This window comes from Lonchura striata, chromosome 4, assembly GCF_046129695.1.
Source record: "Lonchura striata isolate bLonStr1 chromosome 4, bLonStr1.mat, whole genome shotgun sequence".
Lineage (NCBI taxonomy): Eukaryota > Metazoa > Chordata > Aves > Passeriformes > Estrildidae > Lonchura > Lonchura striata.
In genome coordinates, this window is record NC_134606.1 from 72,996,124 (window position 1) to 73,023,296 (window position 27,173).

At 44.5% G+C, this 27,173-nt stretch overlaps 1 protein-coding gene across 2 annotated transcripts; it reads right to left on the bottom strand.

Annotated features, from left to right (window-relative positions):
- Positions 1–1,457: 1,457 nt before the first annotated feature.
- Positions 1,458–25,183, bottom strand: G3BP2 (G3BP stress granule assembly factor 2). Of its 2 annotated transcripts, XM_021529543.2 has the most exons (12): positions 25,053–25,183; positions 17,974–18,092; positions 15,730–15,811; positions 14,443–14,616; positions 13,477–13,567; positions 12,432–12,534; positions 10,724–10,904; positions 9,687–9,785; positions 5,792–5,894; positions 5,413–5,541; positions 5,118–5,236; positions 1,458–4,378 (listed from the first exon to the last, which is right to left on the bottom strand). In XM_021529543.2, exons 2-12 carry the CDS (start codon positions 18,066–18,068, stop codon positions 4,106–4,108), a joined length of 1,449 nt encoding a protein of 482 aa, XP_021385218.2. In that variant the 5' UTR covers positions 18,069–18,092; positions 25,053–25,183; the 3' UTR covers positions 1,458–4,105. The 2 variants fall into 2 exon arrangements, with proteins under 2 accessions (XP_021385218.2, XP_021385219.2); XM_021529544.2 differs by lacking the exon at positions 9,687–9,785.
- Between the last annotated feature and the right edge of the window lie 1,990 nt (positions 25,184–27,173).

The following is a 27,173-nucleotide window of genomic DNA, read 5'->3' on the forward strand; positions in this document are numbered from 1 at the left end:
CAGAGGCTTCTGTAAAATCACCAGGCTTTGTAAAGGTACCGGAGCATGGGCACTGCCAGGGGAACAGGCCAGGCCTCTGCAGCACCAAGGAGGTGGCTGCTTTGTGACATCCCTCAGCTGTCCTGGCATTTTCTCTTACCTCCACTACAGGCAATCTTGTCAGCTCTGATGCTGACAGAAGGCGCTCTTGAACAATCTGAAATATGCAAGACTTCCTGGCACAAGTAAAACCAGGTCCTGGCTAACCCTGTGGAGTTTCAGACAATATTATCTCCTGCCCTTCCCTGTTGCCCTGTTCTTTTAAATGTTTTAAAGTTCCTTTAAAAGTTTTCTATGCCTTCTGATGTTTACATATTTCTACTGGAGTTCTCACACACTGTTCATGTAAATAATGATTGTTTTGCATTCTTCTTTGTGGGAGGAGAGACTAGATGGACTGCTGGTTTGAAGAGTGTGGTTGGAGAGGTGGCAATTTCATCCTCTAATCCACGGTCACCTCTGGAATTCTATATATTGTGAGGTCAGAAATAAAATTAACTTCCTTTTGCTCTTTTGATCTTAGTGTGAGTGCGTGAGTTATTTCATGTTGTAGTGTGACACATCCCCTCAGCCCCAGATAACATGAACCAGCACAATTTACCTCACAACTCAAGGCACCAAGCTCTGAATGCTGCAGGCCCTCATGGGTGGAACAGGGCATCGTGTTTCTCTGGAGATCTCTGGAGATCAGCGGATCTTGTAGCTGTGGAGGATGCTCCTCTGAGGAATTATTGGCCACTCTGGCTTTGGGACTTCTACAGGATCCAGTTTTTTCATTCCAGTATTCCAGCTCACACAACTGGATTACTTTTCAGTCACTTCCTAACTGCCTTTTATCAGGAAATATTACAGGCAAGACATATCCTCAACAAGATACAGCCAACAGGAACTTCAGAGATTCCATGATTCGGCCACACCTCATCTATGAGCAGTTCAAGAATAACCCTTTTACCAGCCCTTCTGGGTAACTGCCAACAAACACAAGAAGTAAAAAACAAGAAATTTTTGGCAATTACTTCTGCACCATCAAAACTCAATGACACTAAAGTGGAGAGTAAGCAACTCTAGTCTGTTTGTTTTAAAGACAACTCAGCTCACATTCCTCCCAGCACTGCTGCAATAACTATTTAAGCTGTATCCTGCAGCCAGATGCTGCAGCCTGGCAGGGTGTGGAGGGATCCCAGCTGGGACACGTCTGAGAGGAGCTCAAATCCTCCCTGGACCAGACACACACACCCCCCAAGGTGAGAGATACCACCAAAGTCAAACACTTCAAAGCACATGGTACTGTGCTGCTACAACTTGTCACTGTCACCAGCCAGGTCAGCAACAATGTTCTTACACAATCTTTTCTGTGAGCGAGGGGTGCCGGGGCTCTACAGCCACCTGCATGCAAGAGAATTAGGGACATGGATAAATGCTGCAGACATCAGTAGTTTATTGGCATGTTTAGTCAAAACACATTCAGAATGGAAACTTAAAAGTAAAAATACTTTCCACCTGCAACAATTAAACTAGAATCTACTAGCATATAATGCTTGACAAGTTACAGCAATAAAGATGGTAATCCACTGTCTCGAATACTTACTAAAGTCAAGATGGTCGGCCAAGTTTGTTGAAGTAGAACCGTAATGACAAAATACTCCCACCATTCACAAATCAGCAACTAACAGTAATGGTCAGTGAATCCCTTCCTTTGCTCTAAGAGGTACATTGACTATTAAGAGGGTCAAGAACACGTAAGAGTCCACAGTACAGCAGGTGAGCTATCACCATGTAAACTTCTCTGGATGATGTTCCAAGGGTTCGTGTCACTTAAACAAGAAGCAAGCCAAAAAGCAGAATGGCTCAGGAGCTCTTTTTACTACTCCGTTTCTGTTGTCAGTTATTTCCAGTGCCGTATGCCATACAAACAAATTAGGTGGCAGCAGAACACCACAGCACTACAGAAGGAAAAAAGAACCTCCAGGCTACACAAATCACACTGGTGGCAAACTGCTAACTGATGACAGCAATTTGTCCGAGGGCTTCAAACCTAAGGAGTGGAGTTGTGTGGCGAGCAGTTCAAGTACTACAGATTTCCAGGTAACAGCTGAAATGGCAAGACCTTCAACAAAAAAACTGAAATATGAAATTGCCAAATGCTACAAATGTGTCCCAGAAAAAAAAGTGTATGAAAATAGTGCAAGACTTACCATGGAACACAGAAGACCTCAAGTCTGGGAGAGAACACACAGATGCCACTTCCCCCTGCCTAGTGTATCAGAAAAGATGAGCAAAATCTTCCACATTACTCGAAACCAGCAAATGATTGCATAATCCAGAGCCAGACTGCCAGGATGCCCTCCCTGCTTTTGCTTGAAATTGCCCTTCTTCAAGTTGAAGTCTTCCACGTCCAGCAGCAGCTGTCGGCGGTCGCGCTTGTGCGCGGACGCACGCAGCAAGGCCCCTTTGCTCCCGAGCCCGCACTCGCCGCAGGGCCCGGCCCCGGCCCGCCTGCGCTGCCGGCTGCAGCGGCCGTTTATGGGAATGTGCTCCGGGACATCGTCCAGAAACACACCTCTCCATGGAGAACCCACCAGTCAAACTGCAGAAGAGAACGCCTCCTTTCTATCCGTCAGGCCAGAGCCACATCAGTGTCAACATCAGCTGAGAGTTATGTGCAAAATGAGTACAAGTTTTTTAAAAAGTGCAAGTGGAAAATGCAAGAACTTAAGAGCTGCTGTTTAGTTCTCTGAAAATTGCAGTATCCCCATTTGACAAGCTCACCTTTTCAAAGGATGCTTACGTCTACCCATTATGAGTTGGCCAGAAGTGTCCACCATTCTGGACTGACTTCTGAAATTCAGGTCCAAGAGAGATTAGAACTCCACTTTCTTTAACTCTGACACTGATTAAAGAAAAGAGACAACCTGGAGACTACCTGGATGCCTTCATCCTCCCTTCCCCCCCCGCTGCAAAAAAAACAGGCAAACTTGTTAATTGAAGAGCAAGGTGGATGATCATTATAGCAATGTTTACTCATTGAAAGATACTGCAATTTTTTTAATACAATTTTCCAATTATTTAAATGCTTTGCAGCCGCTTGGCTTTGCAGCACAGTACTTCATACACTATACTGTACAAAATCACCAGCAAGACTGGAATGATGTATTCATAGAAGGCACCATCATGCTTATTACATTACCAGAGAACTCAAATACAGTCAAGACAAGTTTCACTGTACAATGCTTCTCGAAGGGGGAAGGGGAAGGAGGAGTGTGTTGAGCAGCCATCCCTGCACTGAAGAGGGGCAGATAGAAAAATCTGGTGTGAGCTATCAAACTTGTTGCATACTCAGGGCTACAACTTGGAAACTCTGGGTTCTGGTTACAGCTAACTGGATTCCTTCTGGAACAAAGGTGTAGTCTTATTAAGGTTTGTGTGTGTACAGAGGTTGGTCACAGCAAGCAGAGCTGATGCCCGCATCGTTCCCCAAGCTATTCTGTCTGAGTAAGAGGATGAAGGTTTTCCCTCCGATGCCTCCTGCAGCTGTCAGTATAAATGAGTTCAGAGGACCCATTAGTGCATTTTGATGAGTGCGTAAACACGAGTTTGTTTGGAGCCGAGTGTTCTAAGAAGGAAAAAAAAAAAAAAAGCCAAGCTTCTCCAATTGCACAAATTGCACAATTTGTGTTTCCAACAGTAGTAGGCAGAAACGGTAACACTTACACAAAATGTGCAGCAGAGGGTTTTTGACTGAAAGGACCTGAATTCTACTGGGCATGTCCTTCAGTTCAACTTCTGTTGCAGATAGTTAACTGGTCTTTTCTTTTGTTTCTTTTTTCTTTATTTTAAGTCTTCAATTCTCCACGTATACATTTATAAATTAAGAGTGTGACTCCTGTCGTGAAACTGGGGAAAAAATGTCCACCTCAATTTAAACTGGAAACCAAAGGATGTTTTCACATCAAAGAAATTATCAGAAGGGCTGTGTCACATTCCAAAGCTAAAAAAAAAATTAACAAGAATGCAAACACGATGGATAATGTACCACTGCCAAGACTGTCTGCCCACAGTGGAGATCTCAACGACGCTGTCCAGTGAAACGGCCTTCCATCTGCCCGGTTCCTCGTCCAGAGCCAAGTTTTTGTGCCATGCCACCTCGTGGAGGAGGTCCTCTTCCGTCCCGGTCCCGCATCATGCCACCACCCACTATTCCGCGGGGCCCCCCCGGGCCTCTCTCATTGCGGCGGATATCCCTGCGCTCGTCGCCGCCGCCGCGCGTCTCTCGCTCACGGGCGGCTCTGGTTTTTTTCTCTTCCACGTTCAGGCGCACCTCCCCGCGGAACATTATGGGCTTGTGGGGAAAAGCGGTCAAGGCACACGTTAGTCACCACGGCACCAAGCCCGTTCCGTACATGTGAAAAACGCACCGGCCTTCCTTCTCGAACATGCCCGAGACAAACGTGACCTGCCAGGGGTTCCCTGCAGCATGCAACCTTAGCCCTGTGGAACGCCATTTTTACATTCGCTGGGGCAGGCAAGGAATTAAAGTGCTTGTCTCAAGCAAAAGCAGCATTGTCTTTAGCCTCTTCACTGCCAGCTTTTGTCCTTTCACTTCAGAGTTGAAGCTCCTGAGGAATTGCTCTACTAGGTCTCATCCCCACATCACAGAAATGAAAACTGCTGCTTTCTCCCCTCCAGCTCCTCAAAGCAAAACTGCAAATAACCCTGCTCCCTCCTCTCGACCCCAGGGTGCAGAATTCAGAGATCCACGTGATGCTCTTTGAAAAGTTACCTGTTCCACTTTCAGCTAAAGGATCTCTAAAAATAAGTTCTGAGCTCTGTGTGAAGCACTTGTGTAGAGGTAAAAAACCCAAATTCCACATGGTGCAGTTTGAGGAATGCTGGCAAAGCTTTTAAAGCTACACAGCACTCCCGACAGAAAGGCTATGCCGAAACTGTTTTCCTTTCAGCTGTTTTTTGCATGCCAGAGCCAATGGCAATGCAAACTAGGATGACCCACAATACATGTGGTTTAGGGCTTTTGGTCTATCCCTGGAACAGGATACTCAGTACCCAATGGCAATACTTACTTTTGCAACTAAAATTCGCTGGACCGGCTCAGAATCGTCAAATACCACGAAACCAAAATTAGGCAGTTTTCCTCCCACTCCCTTAGTATTTATGCGAAGTTCTACCACATTTCCAAAGCCTGGAGAAACATAAGGGAAAAGACACTTTATGAAAACCCGCAGTGCTAGCTCTACCCTCTGCTCGTTCCAGACATCTGTAGGGTGTAAAAACTTACCCATGTAGTCCAAATCAGTGTTACCCGACTTTTTGACACAGTTTTCCATCTTAGACCCTGCAGCTGGAATCACTACTTACTCATGAAAAACTCTTTCAGTTCACTCTCATCAATGTCGTGTGGCAAGTTCCCAACAAAGAGCTGGTGGCTGTCTGGATAGCGAATTATCCGACGATTATCCGATTCATTCTGCTCCATGTCTCCCCTTCCTACCATCAACACAAAGAGGAAGGCAGACCCACTGAGGTTAAAGGATGTGTGTGAATCTCTATGAATACATCTAGGAGCAGCAACAAGCATATTCACTCCAGCCAGCCTGGACTCCAAATCATTTCTAGTTGAAGGCAGCAGGCACAGGCAGCTCACGATAAGCCAAGCAAGACACAGGGACAGACAAGGCCTCAGCAGACACTTCTCATTAACCCATCCCAAGGAGTCACACAAGCTCATCCACGTTACCTGGCCGAGGTCCTCGTGGTGGAAAACCCGGTCTCTCCCTGGGACGCTGCTCACGAACGCGAGGAGGTTGAGACTGAGCTTCAGGCTTAGTTTCCACTCTTGGCTAAAAGAAGAGAACGTGCATTATTTAACACTGGCCTGGTAAAAAAAAAACAAAAACCAAACCCCCAAAATCGCCAAAACAAAACCCCCACAACACAGGACATGGGTAAGTGGCATGCACAAAACAAACTCTGGAAGATAGACATCGGTGTCAGTGTGTTTGGGAGTGGTTTTTTCACCTGTCTAAATTCCTCTGTACCAATCCAGGACTGCAGTGTTCATTTATCACTGTTAAAAGGTGCAAAGCAAATGTCTCTCCATCAGAGCAACTCCCCAAAACTTGGCTAAGGTGAATTTTCCATGTTTGACCAGGCATTGAGTCCCCAGCATTCCATTATTCACACATCCCTCAGCCTGACTTAAATTGTAGAGGGCATAAAGCTTCCTCAAGCCAAGCTCAAACTTCCTGGACTAGGAGGCAGTCCAAGATGAACACAAAGAGATGGGCAAATCAAAGTTCTGTCCAAGTCCCTGAGGAATTATTTTCCTCCAGTGCAGAACAACTATATGAAAACTATCAAAAAGAAAGAGGAGAACAAAAGCCCTCGAAAGCATAGTAAGTACTTCCTGAAATGAGTTTTTACAGACTATTCTTAGGATTCGCTTCAACTTTCCTGATGTCAAGACCGTGATGCTCAAAATACACCCTTCAATTTCAAGTACCAAAACACCCATTCCAACTTTTTGCAAGCTAAAAATTCGCTTCGTGAGAAACAGACAGAACAATAAAAATGTTTCTATGCAGACTGCTGGTCACTGAAGCAATTCCCAACATTTTTAAAATTCCACTTTCTGTACAACAGTTAAGCAGCTGCTGTTGTGCTGGGTTCTTATCTTAGAAAAACAAAATTATCCTTAGGAGCACAAAAATACGCAAGTAGCCTGCAAGTAAAATTAAACAGAAGGTGAACAGCTACAGGCTCAGACTGCTGGGGCGAAGTAGTTTATATTAAACATCTCCCTTATTTTCCTTTAAGGACTCGGGACAACTGGCAGTTCCAGACAGAGCACTTCCCAGGGAAAAAAAAATGGATTTTACATGCAACATGCAAGTGTTACACACCAAACGAATGTCTCAGCCCTCCTATCACTTGTGCTCCACACAGCTAGGCATTAGCCTGTCCCTACAATGCTTCTAGGATCACTTTTGCAGTTCTAAGAACAAGCTGGGAAAACCAACCTTCCTGTTAAATCCTGTTCTATTTCGTGGGTCACTGGAGCTCTTCTGCCATCTTTCACTCATACATCTTAAGCACATCATAAATTACATCTCAAAAGCAAAATTTGATACCTTCAGACCCTCATTTCTTAGATACTCATGGCTATTAGGCTTAAACTCTCTCCTTCTGTCAGCCCCAGCCACGACCTGCTAAGTCACTGATGTCCTGCTGTTAAATCCAAGTAACAGCGACCTTGCACCTGCTTGCTGTGTGTGTCACTGATTTTCTCACCCAGCACACAAGCAGCTGATCTCTCCGGTTGTTTTCTAAGGAATACCATCCTTTTTCGTAGAAAAAGTCTGCCTCAGTGCCTCAAGAGGAAAGCCTTTGTACAGAACTCTGCTCCCCAAAACACTGCCACAGCTGGCAGCACCACAAGATGCCCTCTACGATTTAATGGCAGATCAAGAGCTGCTCGTTGCAACTCACATCTTCCAGCATGTTCCAGCAAGCACAGAATGGATGGAAGGACACTGAGTAAGGAGTTCAAGAAACCCAAATTACCACAGGAGCCAAGTATGCCACAAACCTCAGCTAGGCAGAGTTCTGACAACCATTAAGGAAAAGGTGGCACTGTCTCTTCTCTTCAGGAGCTCATGTGGGGAGGAAAAGGGACTCACCCCAAAAGGCCCTTGCCTACCCCTGCCCCTCTGCAGCCCTATGACAAGCAATGCAGTAATAAAAATGGGAGATAAAAAGTACCTGAAAATGCTATAAGGAAAAGTCCCACTTTATAAATGTAGGCAGGTTGATTTCCAATCATCCACAATTAGAAAAAGAGCAAGAAATGCTGACCTGTTTCACTCACAGTTGTAAGGAAACAGGCCTGAACCAGTTTCTATCCAGAGCACCATGTATGCAGTCCTTTCAGGAGTTAACACTACAGGGGCTGTATTTTTAACTTGATGGGGGTGGGGAGGAACTGGAGTAGTGCAGAGAAAAGAGTGAGCAGGGCAGTTTATTCTCTGTAACATCACTGACACCAGCTAGAACAGCATCTCAAAGGAGCCACCCACCCGGGCATCTTCTGTCCTTGTTCACATCCACACTGTCTGGCAGCAATGGATCCCTGAGAACAGGGAAAAGCTGCTACTGATTTGCAGCTCCTTGTTCAGGTGCCTTTTCTACCCCATTTCTACACACCATGCCTGAAATACTTTTAAGAAAAGGAGCTCAGAACTGACTAATTCTGGCTACAGAAGAGCTGAGAGTTGAAAATCCTGCCATGTCCTGACATGTCAGTTTTGTTCAGAAACTTCCACACACCATTACTTAAGACATAAAGTCAAAGCAAAAAAATCAAACAACTCAAAGCACAACAAGCAACAGAGGCAACACAGAGCAGTTTTTATGGGGACATCTATAAGCTATCTCCTGCTCTCTTGGGCAGACCATTTGAAATTATTTTTGCATCCAGATTACAACCATCCACCTTCTCTGTGGCAAATAAATCTAAACCAATTTTGGCTTTGCATAAGGTAAATCTATCCTGCACTAGAAAACTCACAGTTTTTACATGTTAAATACCACCTAAGTGTTCAAAGCCCTGTTTAAGCTGATGAAGACAGACAGACTTCCCAACTCATTACACAGCCTTTATTTGATGTCTGTGATAGTCCCAGCAGACCAGAAGCAACACCACGTAAGGTGTTGGGGTTTGTTTGGTTAGTTTTCTTTCATTTTTCCCTTTTTCTTCCCTGCTTTTTTTTTAACATGCATTTGGCTGAAGGCTAGTCCTAGACAGAGACCTCTCCATTACCACAAAATTGGGAAGAAACCAGTGCAAGAACAACAGCTGCAGCAACCCAGCTATTCTACTGAAAACTGCAGCTTTTCAAAAAGGCACAGGACAGGAGCAACACAAGATACAGAGCTCCAGCACACCCTATCAATGCACAGGGGTAAGGGGCTTTTATACAGATGGAGGAAGCTGAATTGAGAGTCTCAGAATGTCTCACACCACCTTGGCATGAGCAGGAGAAGAGCTGCCACCAGGTCAAACTTGCTCTCCTCTTTTCCCTCCTCACCCAGACAACCTTGGAATGGGAAGATAGCATCGTCCAAGCAAGGAAACGTGAATCCTTCCATCTCTCCCACAGTCATAAGTTGGTACAGGGTTCTCTGATAAGCTGATTATCCATGGATAATGAAATCCAGCATAGTCCTGTGAATGTTAGTCTTACAAGGCAATCTTGCACCTCAGAAATGGTGCACACTCTTTTTACTGCTGGGCCACTTCCACCAATGCCCTTTTCAAACACACTTCAGAAAAGTAACATTCTGTGGGGAATTGGTGTTTCCCCTTTAAACCAAACCATATGTCATTAAGTTAGGTAAAAAAACCCATGAGTGATTTCCTGTTTCCACAAGACCAGATTTTAACATTACCATCACCCAAAGTTACACCAGTTACACATTTGTGCCTTTACTTGCGACAAGGAGGTGAGTGCATTAACATTTAAGACACAATTAATTTGTGCAATTTAAGTCAAACAAGTTGATCTGTTAATTTAAAAAACTGAAGCAGTTTGCAGAAGTAATGAGACAATCCAAGGTGTTCACAGATGGGTTACCTGTGAGACTGGTGCTTTAACATGGGGTGGAATTCCAGAGGAAGAAACAGTACCACTAGGAGGCAGGTTTTTACTGGTCACTGAAGCCCAAGAGAAAGCCTGCAGGAAATGCAACAAACCTAGGCTACTAATCACGGCAAACCACTGACATTCCTACAGGGAAACTCGTCTGCTAAAAACACACTTTTGGTTCATATCTGACTATTAAATAATGGTTGTGCAAGCATTACAATCGAGGCACAGAAGGGTTTGCAGTTCCAGCTGTCTGCACGTGTGTACCGTGCCCACTACTGCTACTCGAGTGAGCCCAGTGCCTTCAGCATTCCCAGATAACTGCTTTCCATGATGTAACCAAACCTAGAACTGAAAACCCTGGAGTGTTGTCTTTTGCATGAAGAAAGGAAGCGGATGCCTGAAGTTACAATCAAAAATGGAGAAGAGAAAAAGGATTGGGAAAAAAAATACGGGAGATACACTGGAGGTAGAAAACGATCTCGCTCCAGCTCTCCCTGGCTGCTCCCAGCACTTTGCAAGCCCGCAGGTGCAAGCACACCAGAGGACACACCGTGTGCACTCTGGTTTCTAAGATTAGGCATCCTGCCTCTGGGAGACACTCACTGCCCCCAGACTGGTTTTGAACCTCTGCTGCAGCAATTTCGCCAGCATCAGTGTGTTCCATTTATTTTCAAGGAAAGAGCAGCGGTTCCCATTGTATGAGATTTTTGGCAGTAGTAGCTACAAGTGTTTTCTTAACATGTTAACTGCACAATTAAAAATGCCTACACATGCATATACCCACACACACACTTTTAAAAAGCTTAAAATCTACCATAGGTGATGAGCAGCACTTAAAAATAACAGTTTTTTCCTTTTTTAGTGAAACTTCACATTTTTACAAGTTCAGAGGTCAAGCCTAGTTGTTCATACAGCATGACAACTGAAGAGAGGTACCAGTTTAGCCACCCAGAAAGGCAAAGTTTAAAGGCCAATCCGGTTTCCATCTGCACTTAGTAGCACAGATGTGACTTGTAACTAACCTTTGGTGGTTCTTGTGGTAGCGAAACAGGTTCTACAGGAGGTGGAGATGGAGACTTCTCTTCTAGCTCCTCAAGGGTCTTTTCTTCTACTTCAGCTTTCAGCTCCTCAGCTTTTGTTTCAGATTCCAATTCTGGCTCAGGCTCATGAGAAGATTCTTCCAGTGCCTCCTCTATCCCATTGCTACAATAGTCAAATGCATTTGATGAGCTTATCAATTGGTTTGCATTTTATCATATTTTCTAAGCTGTGCTATGGCAACAGCTCTGCTATGCAAAAGATCCTTGTGTCTCCATTTGCTACTACGTGGTTTGTATGTATACAATACAGTGAGAAGTGAAGCTGTATTCCTGTGCTGGTTACAAAACCAGATTTTACTTCTGCTGAAGCAAATACATGTTCTACAGTTCTCTGCAAAGAATCACACAGCCTTTTAACCCTGGAGAAGAGGTGCTCAACTCAAGAACTGCTGCTTCTAAAAGAACCCAAACACAGTGAGGACCAACGGACGATGAAGCTACACACATAAACAAAGCCAATTCTGGAATGAAACCTACTGTTTCTTTACCAAAATGCTACACAGTGTCCTCACCAAAGCAGCTGTGAGTCCCATTTACAGAAAATCACATGCAACTTCTCTGCTCTGTGCTGTTGAAAGGTAGGGGATGTGAATATCTTCTCTCTTCAGCCACCTCAGAACCCTACCTTACCTCCAGTCACCTCTGTCCATACAGCTCCTGCCGCAGGTCGCCACATGCACAGCGACTCTATGATGAACAATGCCTTTACAGACTCTTCCCAAAAAACACAGTAACCCCCAAACAACACCTGACTTCACGCTCTCAGGCATCCAAAAAGTACTGCATTATCTTGAGCAAGCCCCTGCCAGAGTTCCAGCAGATTCCACTTTTCCATCAGATTTCTCATGAGAAGCATTAAGTGACTTGTGATGCACTCAGGAGGTGATGTCTAGTGATGTCATACATGGTTTTTTTTACAGGGGAAACAGAAAGTTGGTTCTGGCCCTCATTACGCCACTCCTATGTTTCAAAAAAAGCACAGGGTTTGGCGTTGTTTCTTTGTATTTGTGCGGGGTTATTTGGTTGTTTTTTGTATTTTTTCTTACAAAAATTTTTTTTTTTTTTTTTTTTAAATCTTGCTTAGTTTTGCAGACACTCAGGACAGAGACCTATTCTTCCAAGAAAGCTGTACAGTAGGCTTTCAAAAAGTACATATTTCTCTCAGTTCCAAGTGATACCCACATTTGAGTAACATATCAAGATGTCCCTCCTCAGTGCAGGGGGTTGGACTAGATGACCTTCAAAAGGTCCCTTCCAACTCAAACTATTCTGTGATCAACCATCCTTTTGTTAATGTACCTGTGACACAAGTCACATCATACCACATCTACTGCTCTAAGTTTGGATTACAGAGATTCCACTAAGTGTTTACATACATGGGGGTCGCTCCCTTTTGAGACCAGAAGTGAAAATAACTAACAAACATAAAAAAAACCCCCTCTTTTCTTCTCCTCAATAAAGAAGCAAAGACTCAAAATAATGTAATGCTACCTTAACACAGATCCCTAACAAGCTAAGTGTATTTTCCTAAATTACCTGTTAAATCACAGAATACAGAACCTAAAGCCAAAGCAATTCGGTCTGGTTTTTATTAAGAAAGCAACTTCATATAATAAAAAGGACTTCTTACGTTACAGGATGGTTTTCATAATAAGTATTGCTTGCATTCTCTTGCACAGGTTCAGGTGATGGTTGTCTTTCCTCCTGCTCTTCTTCCACCTCTTCCTCAGACTCTGACACAAAAAAAAAAAAAACAAAACCCTTGTCATCTCTTATAGTTCTCCACATGTGTGTACACAAACCACAGTTAAAATAAAAGCATATTAAATTAGTAGCAATCAGAATAAAGCTTCACCAACAAAACAAGAGCTGCAAAAAAAATGAAAGGGGCTGCCTCTCAGTCAAGAGGCTTGGCTGTTTAAGATTTTCACAAAAAGAGGAAACCAGAGACATATCACTGCTAAGAAGTTCAGTTCTGGGAGGAGGTTTTGAAGATCTTTTAAAGCAGCAGGTACTTTTCATATGGTGGCAGTGAAAGAGAAAGATTGCACTATTACCTCATGAATCTCAGTGCTTCAGACTAAGAAGATGAACCTCAAATGCAGGGATGATTGCCTAAAATGCTTTGTCCCACAGAACTGAGATGAACAGATTCCAGAAAGCACCCAGGGAACACACGTACATACGTTCTGGCTACACTCTGATTTGCTCTGCCTCATTGAACAGAGGGGAAAAAGACCAAATGAGGTCCATTTCAGCCCTCAAGTAGCAATGAATTACTGAGTGTGATGATGATGTGAAAGTGAACTATGTGTCATATTTGAAAACCAGTTAAGACTTTTCTTCAAATTGCATACAAATTTGACTGAACACAGAACACAAGTGTGCCTGCTGAAGCTATGGCAGCAGAAGTCCAGTTGCCCACTGCTTCTATTCTCTATCAAGCCTCACCCTCTGTGAGTCAGTTCAGCCCTTCAGGGAACACAGTACTACTACAGGACCTTCATTTTCCAGAACCTTTTGGACCAGCAGAGCTTCAATAACAACAGCTCTGTGCCCTATGAAAAGGCAACACAGTCTGCATTCCAACATCTCCACGAGTCACTTCTGCCAGCTCTGCACACAGGAAAGAGAAACAAGAATGACACAAACCCTACGCATGCAGTCCTTCTCACCTTCATCAAGTTCTCCTTCTGAATCCCCAAATACTTCATCTTCATATCTGAAGATATCATTATGGACATAGAACTTGTTTGGAACAGATCCCTGTAAAAGAGAAACATGCAGTGTTTAGCATATATGGAGTATCAGCAGGCAACGAAAGGATGGACCACAGACCTAAGTTTCGGGATAACACCAACATTTTGCAATAGGATTATGCCACTGAAGTTATTTTCTTCTTCTCTAAGCAAACAATCAAACAGTACCTTCTGCCCAACTGAAAAAGGAAGTCTCAAGCAGAATAAAATCTGCTACTTTATCTAAGTCACAGCAATCATAGGTTTTAACTAAGTCTACAGCCCCTGAGTTTCATTGAGGAATTTCAATTTTCTCTACTACAAAAACTTGACAATGAAAACCCTGAACCTTTATGTGGTTTCCTATGCTTACAGCACTGTGTAGTGAAACAATCAAGAAATTCAACAGGAACCTAAAACATTAATCTCCAACCACACAATAGTTCAGGATGCAGCAGGGGGAAAGAAGTAGAAAGAACACAAGACACCTTCTACCTCTACATAGCTTTGTTCTCACCAAGGGCTAAAGTTGAGCAGTAACTTGTACAATCCATACTCACCTTTGCCATTAGACTTGAAACACAACTACAGCAGAGATTTGATCTACACAGCTGAACCTTTTTTTTCAAAAAAATTATCTGTGTCAACAGCAGCTCCCAAATGCAAGCTTCAATATTCTCTGTATTATTGCTCTAACACTTCAAGGAAATAAAGCAGCTCAGGATGGGTCCAATACACTAGTTTCTCTGCACTCACACACTCTGACACATTTAATGATACTCTCCAGACCAAGTTTCAAAGACAGATCCCACTTTTTGTCCCAGTATGACAAATTGTAGCTACAGGTGAGGTCAGTTTTTTCCATCATTATTTGAAGTGTGACACAATCTTACATATACTTACTTCTGGTGCAAGCACAAAAGTCTGCATGAACTTCCTCATTGGTTGCCCGTTGTTTGACAGCTCTCCCATGACTTGCACCACCACCCCATCGCTCAGAGTGGCGTGAGCATCCACGTGACGGATCTTGGTATGGCACTCGCTGAACTGCAGGGACATCACCTTCTTGTGTATCTCCTGCAAAGAGACAGATACTTTTCAGCTGCAGTGAATTCTGTACAGAGCTTTACACCTTTTACTGACACAAGTCTCAACTAACCCCAAAAGAACACTTCCCTGAGGCTCAAAAGACAAATACAGGAACCCAGAAGTGCCTTTCTCTGAGAACTGTCTTCCTGAGCTCTCTTAACTTTTAATTGGAAGTTTTTCACTAGGATTCAAGTATTTCTCAGAGTAGTCAAACAGCATACAAGTGCTATCCAAGTTTTCCAGTTGCTTTAAAATCTATTACCTATTTTAAGGCTTTAAATTTTTAAGGGCTTTTAAGGATTTAGCTTGTGTAATAAAAATAAAGAAAACCTCCAAAAATACCCAAAAACCAAATAACACAAAACAAAAGCAAAAAACCCAAACAAAAAACCAACAAAATAGAACAAAAAAAGCCCCCTAAATACAACCTCAAACCAACCCTTTACACATTGTTGAAGTACCAAACATAACAGGAGCAAGGAACATCTGCACTGCCAAGATTTGTGTGCCACAAATGACATTCTGCCAGTGAAGGGAGAAGACAGCAAGCCTGCCTTGGACAAAAAGCCACACTATTCAAAGATGTGGTTGCCACATGAAGAGATGTCCTCGCTGACAGACAATTCTGATAATGTGGTACAACCAAAGCAATCCTCAATTCACTTCATCCATTTCTTCAGACAGTTTTGTTCCACTTCAACAAAACTCTGCTCACACGAGAATTTCATGAAACTCACAAAGATCAGTCCTTTCCTGAGGAACTACTTCTAAATGAAACCAGGGTTAGGGTTAGGAAGCTGAAATCTATCAGGACCTCTTGGTTTTGTTTCCCATCCTAAAGGTATTTTCTGCAGCCCAGATGCAAAGCTGAAGAATCACACACAACTGCCATTGAAAGCAGAAATAAGCAAACAAAACCCCTCAAGATAACAAATTCCTATCTGAATTTTAATTTTAATTTGAATATCCTTTCTCTGAACAGAAAGGAGTATCACAATCCATTACTCACCAGGTAAGAGAATCAAAGTCACTGGTAAAAAAAAACAACTTTGTTTTATTCTGAACATTAACAAGGATTACAGGACAAATTTTAATACTCACAGCTTGACCATACACTGCTTCTTGTGGTTTCCCACTGGCATCCAGTCCTCCATGAACATAGGAAGAATTCCTGCCATAAAACCTGCAAGCGAAGAGATGTAAAAGTCACAAAAGTGAAAAAATAGAACCAAAGCCAAGAATTTTGGCCAAAAGTTATATATATATATATATATATATATATATATATATATATCTGCTTCACAAATTTCCCCAAATTCAAGAGGCTCCAAGAATACCAAAACAAACAAACAATATTCAGCAGTGCAGTCTGCCCAAGGTGTTGTAGCAAACTCCTAGGAAGCAAACTCCACCTAAGGAAGGTGGCCACTTTGGCTGGAAGGTTCCTCACCCTCAGAATGCCCTCTCTGACAGAGGCATCAGCCCAGCGAGGTACAACCCTCCTGCCACTCCTCTGAACGCTGCTCTCTTCAAAGCCTTGGCCAGCACTGAAGGTGTGGTTTTGATATTTAAATACGTATACTCGCTTCCAATATTTTTCTTACATTTCAGAGATCCTTTGGTACTTTCATTCCATTTCCAGATTTTGAGCCTAGAATAGTCTGATTTGATTTGGATTGTTACTGTCAGCTTATAAAGCATGTGAGAAATGCTTTATATTTTCAGCACATTTATATTAATATAAAAAAACATTGTATTACCCTGTGTTTTTATTCAGTAGCATGCTTTGCCTTGGGGGTGATCACCATGAGGTCCAGATGCTAATGTGTACCTTTATTATCCACCCTTGTATGGTATATATGAAGTTGTCATGAAGTACTTCTATGAACTCAGTGTCACACAAGAGTGGCAAGGACACTGAATATTTCTCCTTCATTGAACAAACCAGTGCAGAGGGTCAGCATACAGAACTAAATCCTAGAACTTCCACATTTGCCATTTCTTGGTTTATTCTACTGAACTTAGAAACTCCTTTTAGTTCTACTTTTGTGGAAATACAAACCCAAGACTTTTATTCCCTTGACTATGTCCAGAAAAAAGACTGGGAAATAGTAGATTGTTTTCTTTGGTACCAACTACATAATCATGATTTTGAGCAGGGTCCAGCACTTCCTAACAGCACGGAAATACAGAAACTTAGCTGAAGCAGAGCACAAGCAGATAGGAAAACATCTTTCCTCTAGAACATTTCCCTCTAAATTCCAGTGCAATCTCTCTGAAAGTCAGCAGTTCTTACCAAGGGCCTTCACAGGGGACCAAGAGTTTTAACTTGCTTTTAAGGAACTGCTCAAAGTCTCTGGGTGGTAGAGCCCCCAACTAAATGGAATTAAAACTTTTGGTTGAGGGGCCAGAAAAGCCTTACAAATTCAACTGAAATGCAACAGGCATTCAACCACATTGAGTAACACTCATTTAGAGGGCAAACTGATTTCTGCTGCTCCTAAGGCCTGAGCAAGCTTTAGATAATGATCACCAAGAGGATCCTCTGTGCTCTTCTTAAGCTTTTAGTAGGATGAAAAAATAACACTTGTTGTCCTAACTCCCTCGCTGCTGCAAAGAGCACATCAAGCACCAGGACACCAGGGAAACCTGAATCTTTCTGTGGCAGAGAGCAAGCTGCTGTTGAGACTAACAACAAGATAAAGAGGAAGTGTAAAACACCCTCCCTGGAGAACATAAGTCAGAAGAAAGGTACAGCCAAAGAACACAAACACAAATGTCCTCCATATCTGAGCCTGACCAGAAGAAAGGGACAGCAATGGCAGAGACTGCAAGTGCTAGAAAACATGTCACACAAGCAGCTCCAGAACTGGGTAAGACTAAACTAAACTGAAGCAAAACCTCTTGGACTCTTCTCTGCAGAAGTAGTTAAGAGAAATTCCACAGATGCTGTAGTTAGTGACACTTGTGCCACCTTTCCAGTGGACAGAGAACATTGGTGAGCACAGAGTAACACCTGCACCAGGGCAGCTTGCTCAAGAGTATCTATCCAGCCTCCCCAACCTCAGCAGGTATTTTTGGAATCTGTCCACAATACCATTTTATCACCTTAGAAGCAGCAAACTTTTCCACAAAAGAAGTATCTTGTTAACATGCCATACATCCACATGATCTGACTTGGTTCTAGAGCCTAGGGAGCTAGCAGTAAGATGAAACAGTTTTTCCAACATCCCAGAAGTTAGCCAAGTCCATTTTCTCCCATACTCAGAAACGAATGTCTGATTTACAACAAATGGGACATATTTTTGCTGACAAACATTATTACTTGGTGAGTGCAAGTGTTACCTGTGCAAGAAGTCAGGAGCTTTGTTTAGCAGGGTGTAGTACTGTCTCACAAACTCCCGCCCTACGAGCAGGGGACTTGGCTTCTCCATCACCATTTCTTTGGTACTCAGTGTCAAACGCTGTAATTGAAAATATTCATGTTACTTGGAAGGCACCCCTGTGAATAACAACTTGCCCATAAAAGGATAAACATTGTGATACTAGAATTGAAACAATTATGCATACAGGCCCTTAATTCACCAGAAAATATTCAACCAACTCAGGAGACCCTCTCCCACCTATTTTGAGTAAATAAAAACATTTCAGTCCATTCATGCATTATCTTGATGAAAAGGGAACAATGGATACGAAGTCCCTTACAGAACAGGTATTTTGAAAAACATTAAAAAACACCCTGAATTGAACAAACAAAAACCCTGTTAAAAATCTCCTGCACCATTTACTTATCCTTCGGCTGATGAATATTTTAAAAGCCCAGTTCAACAGCCCTGCAAAGCAAACAGGAATACACTTTGTTAAGGCAGCTGGTACCTGTGCTTCAAAAGGTTACTGTCATATCTGTAAGATGAAGATGGGAGTACCATTATGAAGTAACCATGTGGGATGGATTCACATTCCATGAAGACAGGGAAGGGAAACTTTAGTGCCTCAGAGATGACCAAAGCCTTAGGAACTACTTGTCCAACCTAACCGCATTTCACTTTTGTCATAGCATCACCTAAGTTGGAAAGGACTTCCAGGGGGTCACCTGCCTCAACCTGTTATGCTCCTACCCATCCACATTGTCCTGCAGATCATCCATGTCATAAAATAATCCTCAGTACTCTAAAACACTTGTTTATGGCTTGCCAGTACCCAATATATTGCTTTTGCCAGCTCACTTAAGACTACCCTTGTCCGAGATCATGAAATTCTCTGCAGTTCTCACACAGACACTTCATCTAATTTCTCTCTCCAAAAATTACTGTGTATGTAAGGAAACAGGCAAAAAGACCAAATTGAAAATCCAAGTTTCCAACTTGGGAGATAATCCTAGAGTAGGATTTTTGGGTTTTTACCAAAATAACCTTGACCCATCCATCTAAACCAAAGGCCAAACAAAAGATTGTTTGCAATTGCAGCCAGACAGCACATAAAGCACATGAAGTGAAATTGGGAGATTAACCTCAGTTTAAGAAGGGCCTCTAATAAAGGCAGAACACGCATAGGAACAACGCCACGAGCATGTCAGAGTTCCATCATAATGGAACTCCAAAGAAAAAAGCCCACATACTCAGCTCAATTAGTTTACACTTCACAGACAACCAAAATTAACTCAAGCCAGCGACCCAAGCCACAAGACAATACCAAGAAATGCCCCCAAATGCAGTTAGTCAGGAACCACAGCTGAAACAAGTCTCAAAAACGTGCAGGTAAAGCAGAAGGCAAGGCCTAAAACACAAGTCTTGAACCTGGAGATAAGAAATCAGCAAACTTATGATAGGGTTATCCAAAACCCTATCATAATATAGGGTTTTTAAATAAATCCTCTGATGTAACCCAACAAGACTCTGGAACACAGTAATAGTTTTGCCTCACAGGAAGTCCCAGATGAAGTAATTGTGCTAATGACATACAAAACCAAATGTCAGAATTCTAAGGGACATCAAACATTTGAGCCCTGTTCATACTCAAAGCAGGAACAAAGGAAAGAAAACAAAATATGAGCAATCTGAGGATCTTCCCAACACAACTCACACTACAGCAATGGCATCCACTAGGAAATTCTACTTAGAAACCAGCCTGAAGAGAACATCTCCATTTCTTCAGGTGAGACTATCCTTTTATTTTGTTCCCTGCCTCACAAGCAGATGATGAAAACAAAACTGGTGACAGGATCTTCACCATGAGCACCTGGGAAAATACACAAAGATGGAGCCTCATCAGGATTTTTTGGAAGAACCTGTTAAAAAGCAGATGATGGCCACCACACATGACTATAGCAATAAGCAAAGTATACTTGTTAACAAATTTCTGGAATTCCTCATGAAGACTGACAATGTCTCTGGGTAGAAAACATAATAATCTGTGACAAGTCATTACACTACAGGAGATCTGCATCACACTGCCCCTTTTCCTCATTGGAAGCTGTCCTATTTCCTCACTGTGCACCTCTTCTGCATTTCACGAGAGCACCATGGTGCTTGACACCGTGACACCATCACATAATTTTACAGGATGTCTCTACAATTCTTCACCCATCTCAGTATTATTTCCTTTTATTATTTCTTCAAAGATCTCAATAGGGATAGCAGAGCCTTAATAAACTGTTCAGGTCTCCCAGGTCATTAAAAGGCAGTGAAATAAAATCAGAGGTACTCCTTGCTAGCAATATGGGTGCCATGAAACCAGGTTTTCAAAATATTAAAATCTGCATGTGTCTCAATTAGTATAGCACCTCTGTAAAGTCAAGGACCTGAGGCTTAGCAGGCCCAAGGGGTTTGGAGGTAAAGACACCAGTGAAATTTAAGCCAGAAGTCAGGGCATGAGCATCAACAACTTAAACAGGCCAAAATTACAAAGAACAATATGTCCATGGCTTACTGGGCACCAAGGGAAGCCCCATTGATACCAACACTCTATAAAAGCTCTGCTTCCAGTTTCCATCAGTACACGCTCAAGAGTCAGTGAATAACAAACTAAGAAAGAAGACTCTGAGTGTTCTTCTCAGCTGAATGCAATGAGAAGATCAGCCTGAGCAGCCACTGAGAAATGAGAACTTATGGCTTAAGGCACTCGTGTACACACTAGTCAGAAACAAAACACTGCTGTTAGTCTGAGATTCCAGCACAGAGGTGGCAACGACCAGAAATCAAATACACTCATCTGCTGGCACTTTTATGGTACAACTGTACTGTTAAAAAAATCCCTGCACCATGCACAATGGCCAAAACCCACAAACCACAGGGACAGGGTAACAGGAACACCCATGCAGCTGCTGCTTATCCACGGGCACTCCTACCTACATCCAGCTGACATAACTCATGGACAAGATTTAATTTCCACCTTATCCACTACTTCTGATTCTTCTGTTACCAAAAAGGTACACTGGATTTCCAATGCTTTCCTCAGCCAAGGAGAATCAGGAGCCACACAAAATATTTTGCAGTACACTTACTAGCTGAAATGCACAATGCAACATGGAATCTCTTTCTTCCCAAGACTCAGAGGTGAGGAACCCGATTCCAAAACTAAAGAACGCGCACACGGGCCAGTGAAACACTCCTTGCAACTTCAACCGGTGTGATTCAAGTTTATAAAAATAACTTCAGCCTACAGGCAGGAGGATTTCTTTCAAGAGAACGAAAACAATGAGAGAACTGGCACAGAAAGAATTATTTGCAATTTGCAGGCAAAAATAAGCAAACAAACAAAAGCAGAAAAGATAATTTCCTACAAAGAGCAACTGCATAGTACTGAAATTCACCTAACACCTTCTGACAGCCATGACAAATAAAGCAAGGGATCAGCCTTTGCCATAAGGTGCCAGGGCTAATGGGATGAGGTACAGCCCACACGGAGACAACTCTGTTGAAGTATGTGAGAATCAACTACAATCACTTCTCATGTCCACGCTCCAGGAAGAGCATGCAAAATCATTCAACCTGTAATCATCTTTATAGACAAAACTTTGTTAAGCTGTCTTTGTCTCTTGTTTAAGTGAATGGAAAAAAACAAGGAGAAACCAAACCCCGATTCATCATCCATTAGTTTGCAAGAGAGGGCAGCAGCAATTTGTTTCTGAACAAGCAGTGAAGGCTGCTACGTGTTGAGTAGTGAAATGTTCCTCAGCATGCATTTTGCTCAATAAGCAGCTCTGACATTAGCAAAGCCTTTCCCCCCCCTATAATATATGTAAGTACTCTCATTATTGTTATTACTATTTCCCATGCCCCATAGAAAGCAAAAATATGACTCGTCATCTGTGGCAAAACACTGCTACCCGAGGCCACGACTGAGCTACAGAATGGTGGCCTACATGCTCAAATTTAGGTATCTAGAGAACAAACTTTGGCACAAAGTCTTTGGTTGTGCCAAAAGAGGTATTCCAAAGCCACTTTTATCCTGTTTCAAGACAAACTACCAATAGTGAAGTGGCCTGGATGTTTCACCAATTCTACCTGGGAAAAAAGAAACAAAAACCAAACAAACCAGAACAAGGCTGAACTGAATTCTGACAGTAGCTGAAGAAAGCTACCTGAACTTGAACATAACCTCCATCAAAAGAAATCTCTAAGCTTGGCAAGGGAGTTGTGGGCCTCACCAGCTGTTTTAATAAAAAACTATAAGCAAATAACATTTTGTTCTATTGACAAGCAAATTTCATCCTCTGAACAAGTCATCCATGGAACAATTTATCTGTAACTATAGGCACACAGACATCAAGCTATTATTTTCCATAAATCTGCAACAGCATGGCTTGTTTGTATATCCACAAGTTAGCAATTCTTGTCCAAGTCATTAATCATTTGAATATAACACTTAAAACAAAAATAAGTTTGAGAAAATATTCTTGCAAATCAGGAAGATGTTCCCCACACAGCGGGCACACTAAGCAAAAGCTACAAGTGCCACCTCGCACACCTCTGGAGCTGAAGGAAAACAGAAGGAAAGGGGAGAGCAGCTTTCACAATCTTGGACACATTTGTCCTGAACCCAGATTTATCAGTCTTAATCTGTGTTTCTTACTGTAGACAAGCAAAAGATAATGCCTTGCAGGACAGGCTTGCTCCTGCAATCCGCAGGCACGAATCAGCGGTGCACATCGTGTGAGCAGCCACAGCTCGCCCTGCAGGTACCCCATCGACAGGCAAAGCAGCACCAACTGCAAGGAAAAACATCCTGAAAGGGCAACACAAGTCCCAGACAACATGCCAGTATTGGCACGACCATCCCTCTGTCATGCTCAGCAAGGTCAGCACTCAGAGCATCCTCATTCTGCAGCAAAGACCAGCAACCATGTGTAATTTATCAGAATGCCTTTCCTTTATGATCTCCTTTACCTTTGTGCTACATTCTCAAGTGGCTGGGCTCAAAGGCACAGCACGCAGTTCTTTCAAAGCAAGCTCTCCTGAGAGGTTGGTTTAGTTTTGGTTTGTGGTTGGGGTTTTTTGGGAGAAGTTTACCAGCACCCTGTATCTTGGGCACACAGCTGCCATAGGGGACCATCCTCTGGGCAATTTAGCTGTGCAGTCCAAAAGGGCCAACACGCACCCAAAGAGCAGTAACAACAGTGATCTGCTCTGGGAGAGCCATTCCACCTCTGTGTCACCATCCACGAGCAGGTTCGGAGCCTTTCTCCTAGTGTCTCATCAGATACATCTATCACTCTGACATATCCATCTTTTCATGTTTACTTGAGTTGAAACACAGTTCTTTCTTTGTTAAATGATCTCAAAAGCAGTGACATCCAGCACCACAACTACCACAGCAGAAGACTCAAATCCAACACTGAGCCTCTTAAGGCACAGTGGATCCCCACTGTATTTTCAGTGCTGTGAAATAATCTTAAGCATGAGAAGAGATGCTTAAACTGAATCCTCAGTTCCATAAAGGAAAACAGTTACATGGATGATGGACATTTGATTTTCTCCTCAGCTAATGCTAGTTTTCAGAGAAAAGATTTTCCATTTCTAATGAAAAAAGTCACCAAATACAGCTCATAATTTCACACAGTAACCCCACATCTGCCAAGCAGCAACTGTAAGAACACTTCCAATGGCAAATCAAGATTATGTTTCTGACATCCAAGCAACCAGGGATCACAAGAAGAAGGAATCCTTCAGAATAACAAGCTTTCCTAGGGGAGGCATGGCCCTGTACCCACACCCACAATGGACACAGAATGCCTCCTGCACGAGAAGTCAACTATGGAGATAAAGCAACAGCAGTTTGTCAGCAACCACTTCTCAGCTCACAATCCAAGCTGACAAATCCTATACTCACTTGCAGTGCTACAGTAACAGAGCCACATTACATTCAGAAATTTGGTATAGATTGTTACAACTTCCCCTATTTCCCAACTGTTCCAAAATACCTTGGGCATCTTTACACTGCTTTCTGCAGGAAAGTAGATCATTTGCACAACGAACTGAAGAACATACAGAGGGCTTCAGAGTTGCCAAACCAGTACGGAAGGCCACAGTAACAATGTCTACGCGACTGACCAAGACTTTCTGCTTGAAATTAAACAATAATGTCATATCATCTCATTCTCTCCTGTGATAGTCCTTTTATGCAGTGGTACCTGGAACCAAGCTCAAGAGCCAGGCTCACCCAGCTACCCAAGGGATTTAAAAGATTTGTTGTGGAGATGTTCCTGGGCACCCACACTGCAACTGCAATGACCTCTGAGAAGAAGGGAGGCAGAAGCCGGAGAACCCAGTGAGCTCAACTCAGGTGACAAATGAGAGCAGCTCAGAAAAGACCTACTCGAGGTATCCAGCTCTGCAGAATAAAAGGTGCTCACAACAACTTCTGCAATATCACTCCGTGTGCAAACAGAGTAGCCCAGGTTACGACTGAGGAAAGGGGAAGCACAGAAAGGCGAGGTCTGCAGAGCTGGGGCAGCCCTCATAGCCAGGTTACCACGGCTGTACTAATTTGCAGGAGAGCAGAGGGGCCCGCTGACCCGAGGATGGGGAGCTAAGAGAGCTTCGGCAGCACGACCGAGGCCGCCGCAGCATCACCCTGGCCATGCCGAAGCCCACGTACCTCTGGAGGCCCCTGCACAGGGATCGATCCATGAGGTGAGACAGGAAGCGGCGGCCGGCATCGAGCGACGCGGGGCCTGGGGGCGCTTTTCCCCGGCCTCCCCGCGCCGCCCGGGGCGAGGCGGAAGAGCCGCCAAGGTGACGGCGAACAAAAGCCGCCCCCCCGCGCTCCGAGCCGGCAGCGAAGGGCAAAGCGGGACCCGGGGCGCTGCCCCCAGCCCCGCTCAGCGCCGCCCCGCCGCTGCCCTCAGCGGCCGCTGAGCAGCCGCCGCCCCGCACACAAACAGAGCCCGCGCCGGGGCCTACCCCGCCCCCCGCCCCGCTCACCTAAGGGACAAAAGTCTCGGTGCGCGGGGCCGGGGCGCGTTCTCGCCCAGGCCGCCGGGAGCTGCGCGGAGCCGGGCGCGGCGGGCGTGTCCCTCGGGCGGCGCGTCCCGCGGCGCGGGCAGCACAGGGCGAGCGGGGCGCGGCGGCGGCGGTGTCACAGCCGGGCGGGGGAGGGCGGGCGGCCGCGGCTCCCGTGCGTGCCTGCGTGCGCGCGCGCCTGCGCACGCCCGGGGGACGGGCGGGGCGGCCCCCGGCGCTCTCCGCCAATCAGCAGCGGGCGGCGCGATGACGTCAGGCGGGAGCCAGGCGCGTTTAGCCCGGCCGGGAGGGAGGGGAGGGCCGATGGTTCCGAGCGGCGGCGGCCGGAGCGGCGGGCAGGGCCTTAGCTCCGGCCCTTACCGTGGCCCCAAGGCGCCGGTGGCTGTCGTGGAGCGTGGCCGGGAGAGCTCGGTTCCTCCTGGTGCTGCCTGCCGGAGCAGTGTCGCTTGGACGGAGCTCCAGCCTGCGGAACCGCGGGGCGGTCAGTGTGGGGATACAGCAGGGGTTTGCGGAGAGCTGTGCCCCCATACATTGCGCCGTTAGAGGTTTGCAGCTTCTCGTTGAAACAGAAACATTTTCGATTTATGCTGAAATAAAAAACTATCTGTGACTGCAGGTTGAATGTCAGGTAGCTCCTTTAGAATTTGCCCTTGGAGTATATTACGTTTCCAGGAGGCCAGTTTGGGTGCGTCAGACACATCTTTTGGAAGCAGCTCACTTTGTTTGCTGGGGTTGTCTATGTGAGGGTGGAAATACTGAAATAAATTTTGGCTTGTGGAAGAATCTGGTGTTGGTTGTTTGATGTTTTTCTGCCAAGGACCAGAATCTCATTACACCAACTTGGACGTGTCAGGTGAGTTCTGCTGTGCATCTGCACTGACCCAGAATGGGCCTTGAATCATCACTGTGGGGAAGAGAGGGAACTTTTCCTAACATTTGAATCTCTCAACATCTTTGGTTTGGTAGGAATTTTTTCTTTTCTCTGGCTTGTTTTGCAGCTGGTGGGGGATGAGGGGTAAGAGGATCTGGACCTTTACAAGCTAGGGCTGTTGTGAGTGAGCTCTGGCTGGGTTTTGTAGCATTGACGTGCTGCTGGGCAGGCATGGGAGGAGGAGAAGCAGTCAGGAATGCATAGCCCGGGTATGCATGACTGTGCTCAGCAAGGCTGCAGCACAGCTGGGGCTGTGTGGTGACTGCAGGCTGGAGTTGCCTTCCTCTGCATCAGGAAAGTGCCGACATGCCTATGGTTGCTATAACCACCTCATCATTTGGTGACCAAACTTCACTGAAGGGTTCTTTGTTGCCCAACAAGGTGAAAACCCTCTGGGCCATGTGCTGGGTGGTTCATTTCATTCTATACTTGATAAGGAAAATAAAATCCTCAAAGCTTTTGATTTAGACTGTCACGTGAGAGGGGTCTCCCTGGAAGGAAGTGAAGTCGTTTTTGGAAGTGATGGCATTGGCCCTTTCTGTGCTGTGGTTGCAATTAAAATTACTTTGATTGGATATGCAGAAAGCTAAACACTGTCAAACCCTGTCAGAAACCATCAGGAAGGCAGCATTAGGCTGGAAGCTGATATGTGGGTGCAGTGCATGAAGGATTTGATGCTCCTCAGCAGGAATCTCAAATATTTTGCAGTAGCACCCAATGGGGGCATTCAGCATCTGGAAGTAATTTAAGAACTTCGTGGTGCTCTTGGACTTGAACCACCAGCCTTATCTAGGTAAGCTTCTGGTTCTCACGGAGGTGACTCAGTTTCAAAAGTGTTTGGACGTTTTCTACTTATAGATCACGGTAGCTATCACCTCGCTGTTTTTCCTTAGCAGTGAACGCGATGTCTTGCATGCCAAGCCTGTGCGTTTGCCTAGCGGTGGTTGAGGATGCACAGACGCCGAGACGCGGGAGGGGAACCGTGCTCGAGTCGTGCGCTTTTTTACTTCCCAGACAGGTGAACGCCCTCTGCCGCTGCGGATCCGCTGCTCACTGCGAGCGAGCTTTTGCTCGGGAGGCGGGCACCGGGCGAGCCTTTGCTGGGGAGGCAGGCACCGGCCGAGCCTTTGCTGGGGAGGCAGGCACCGGGC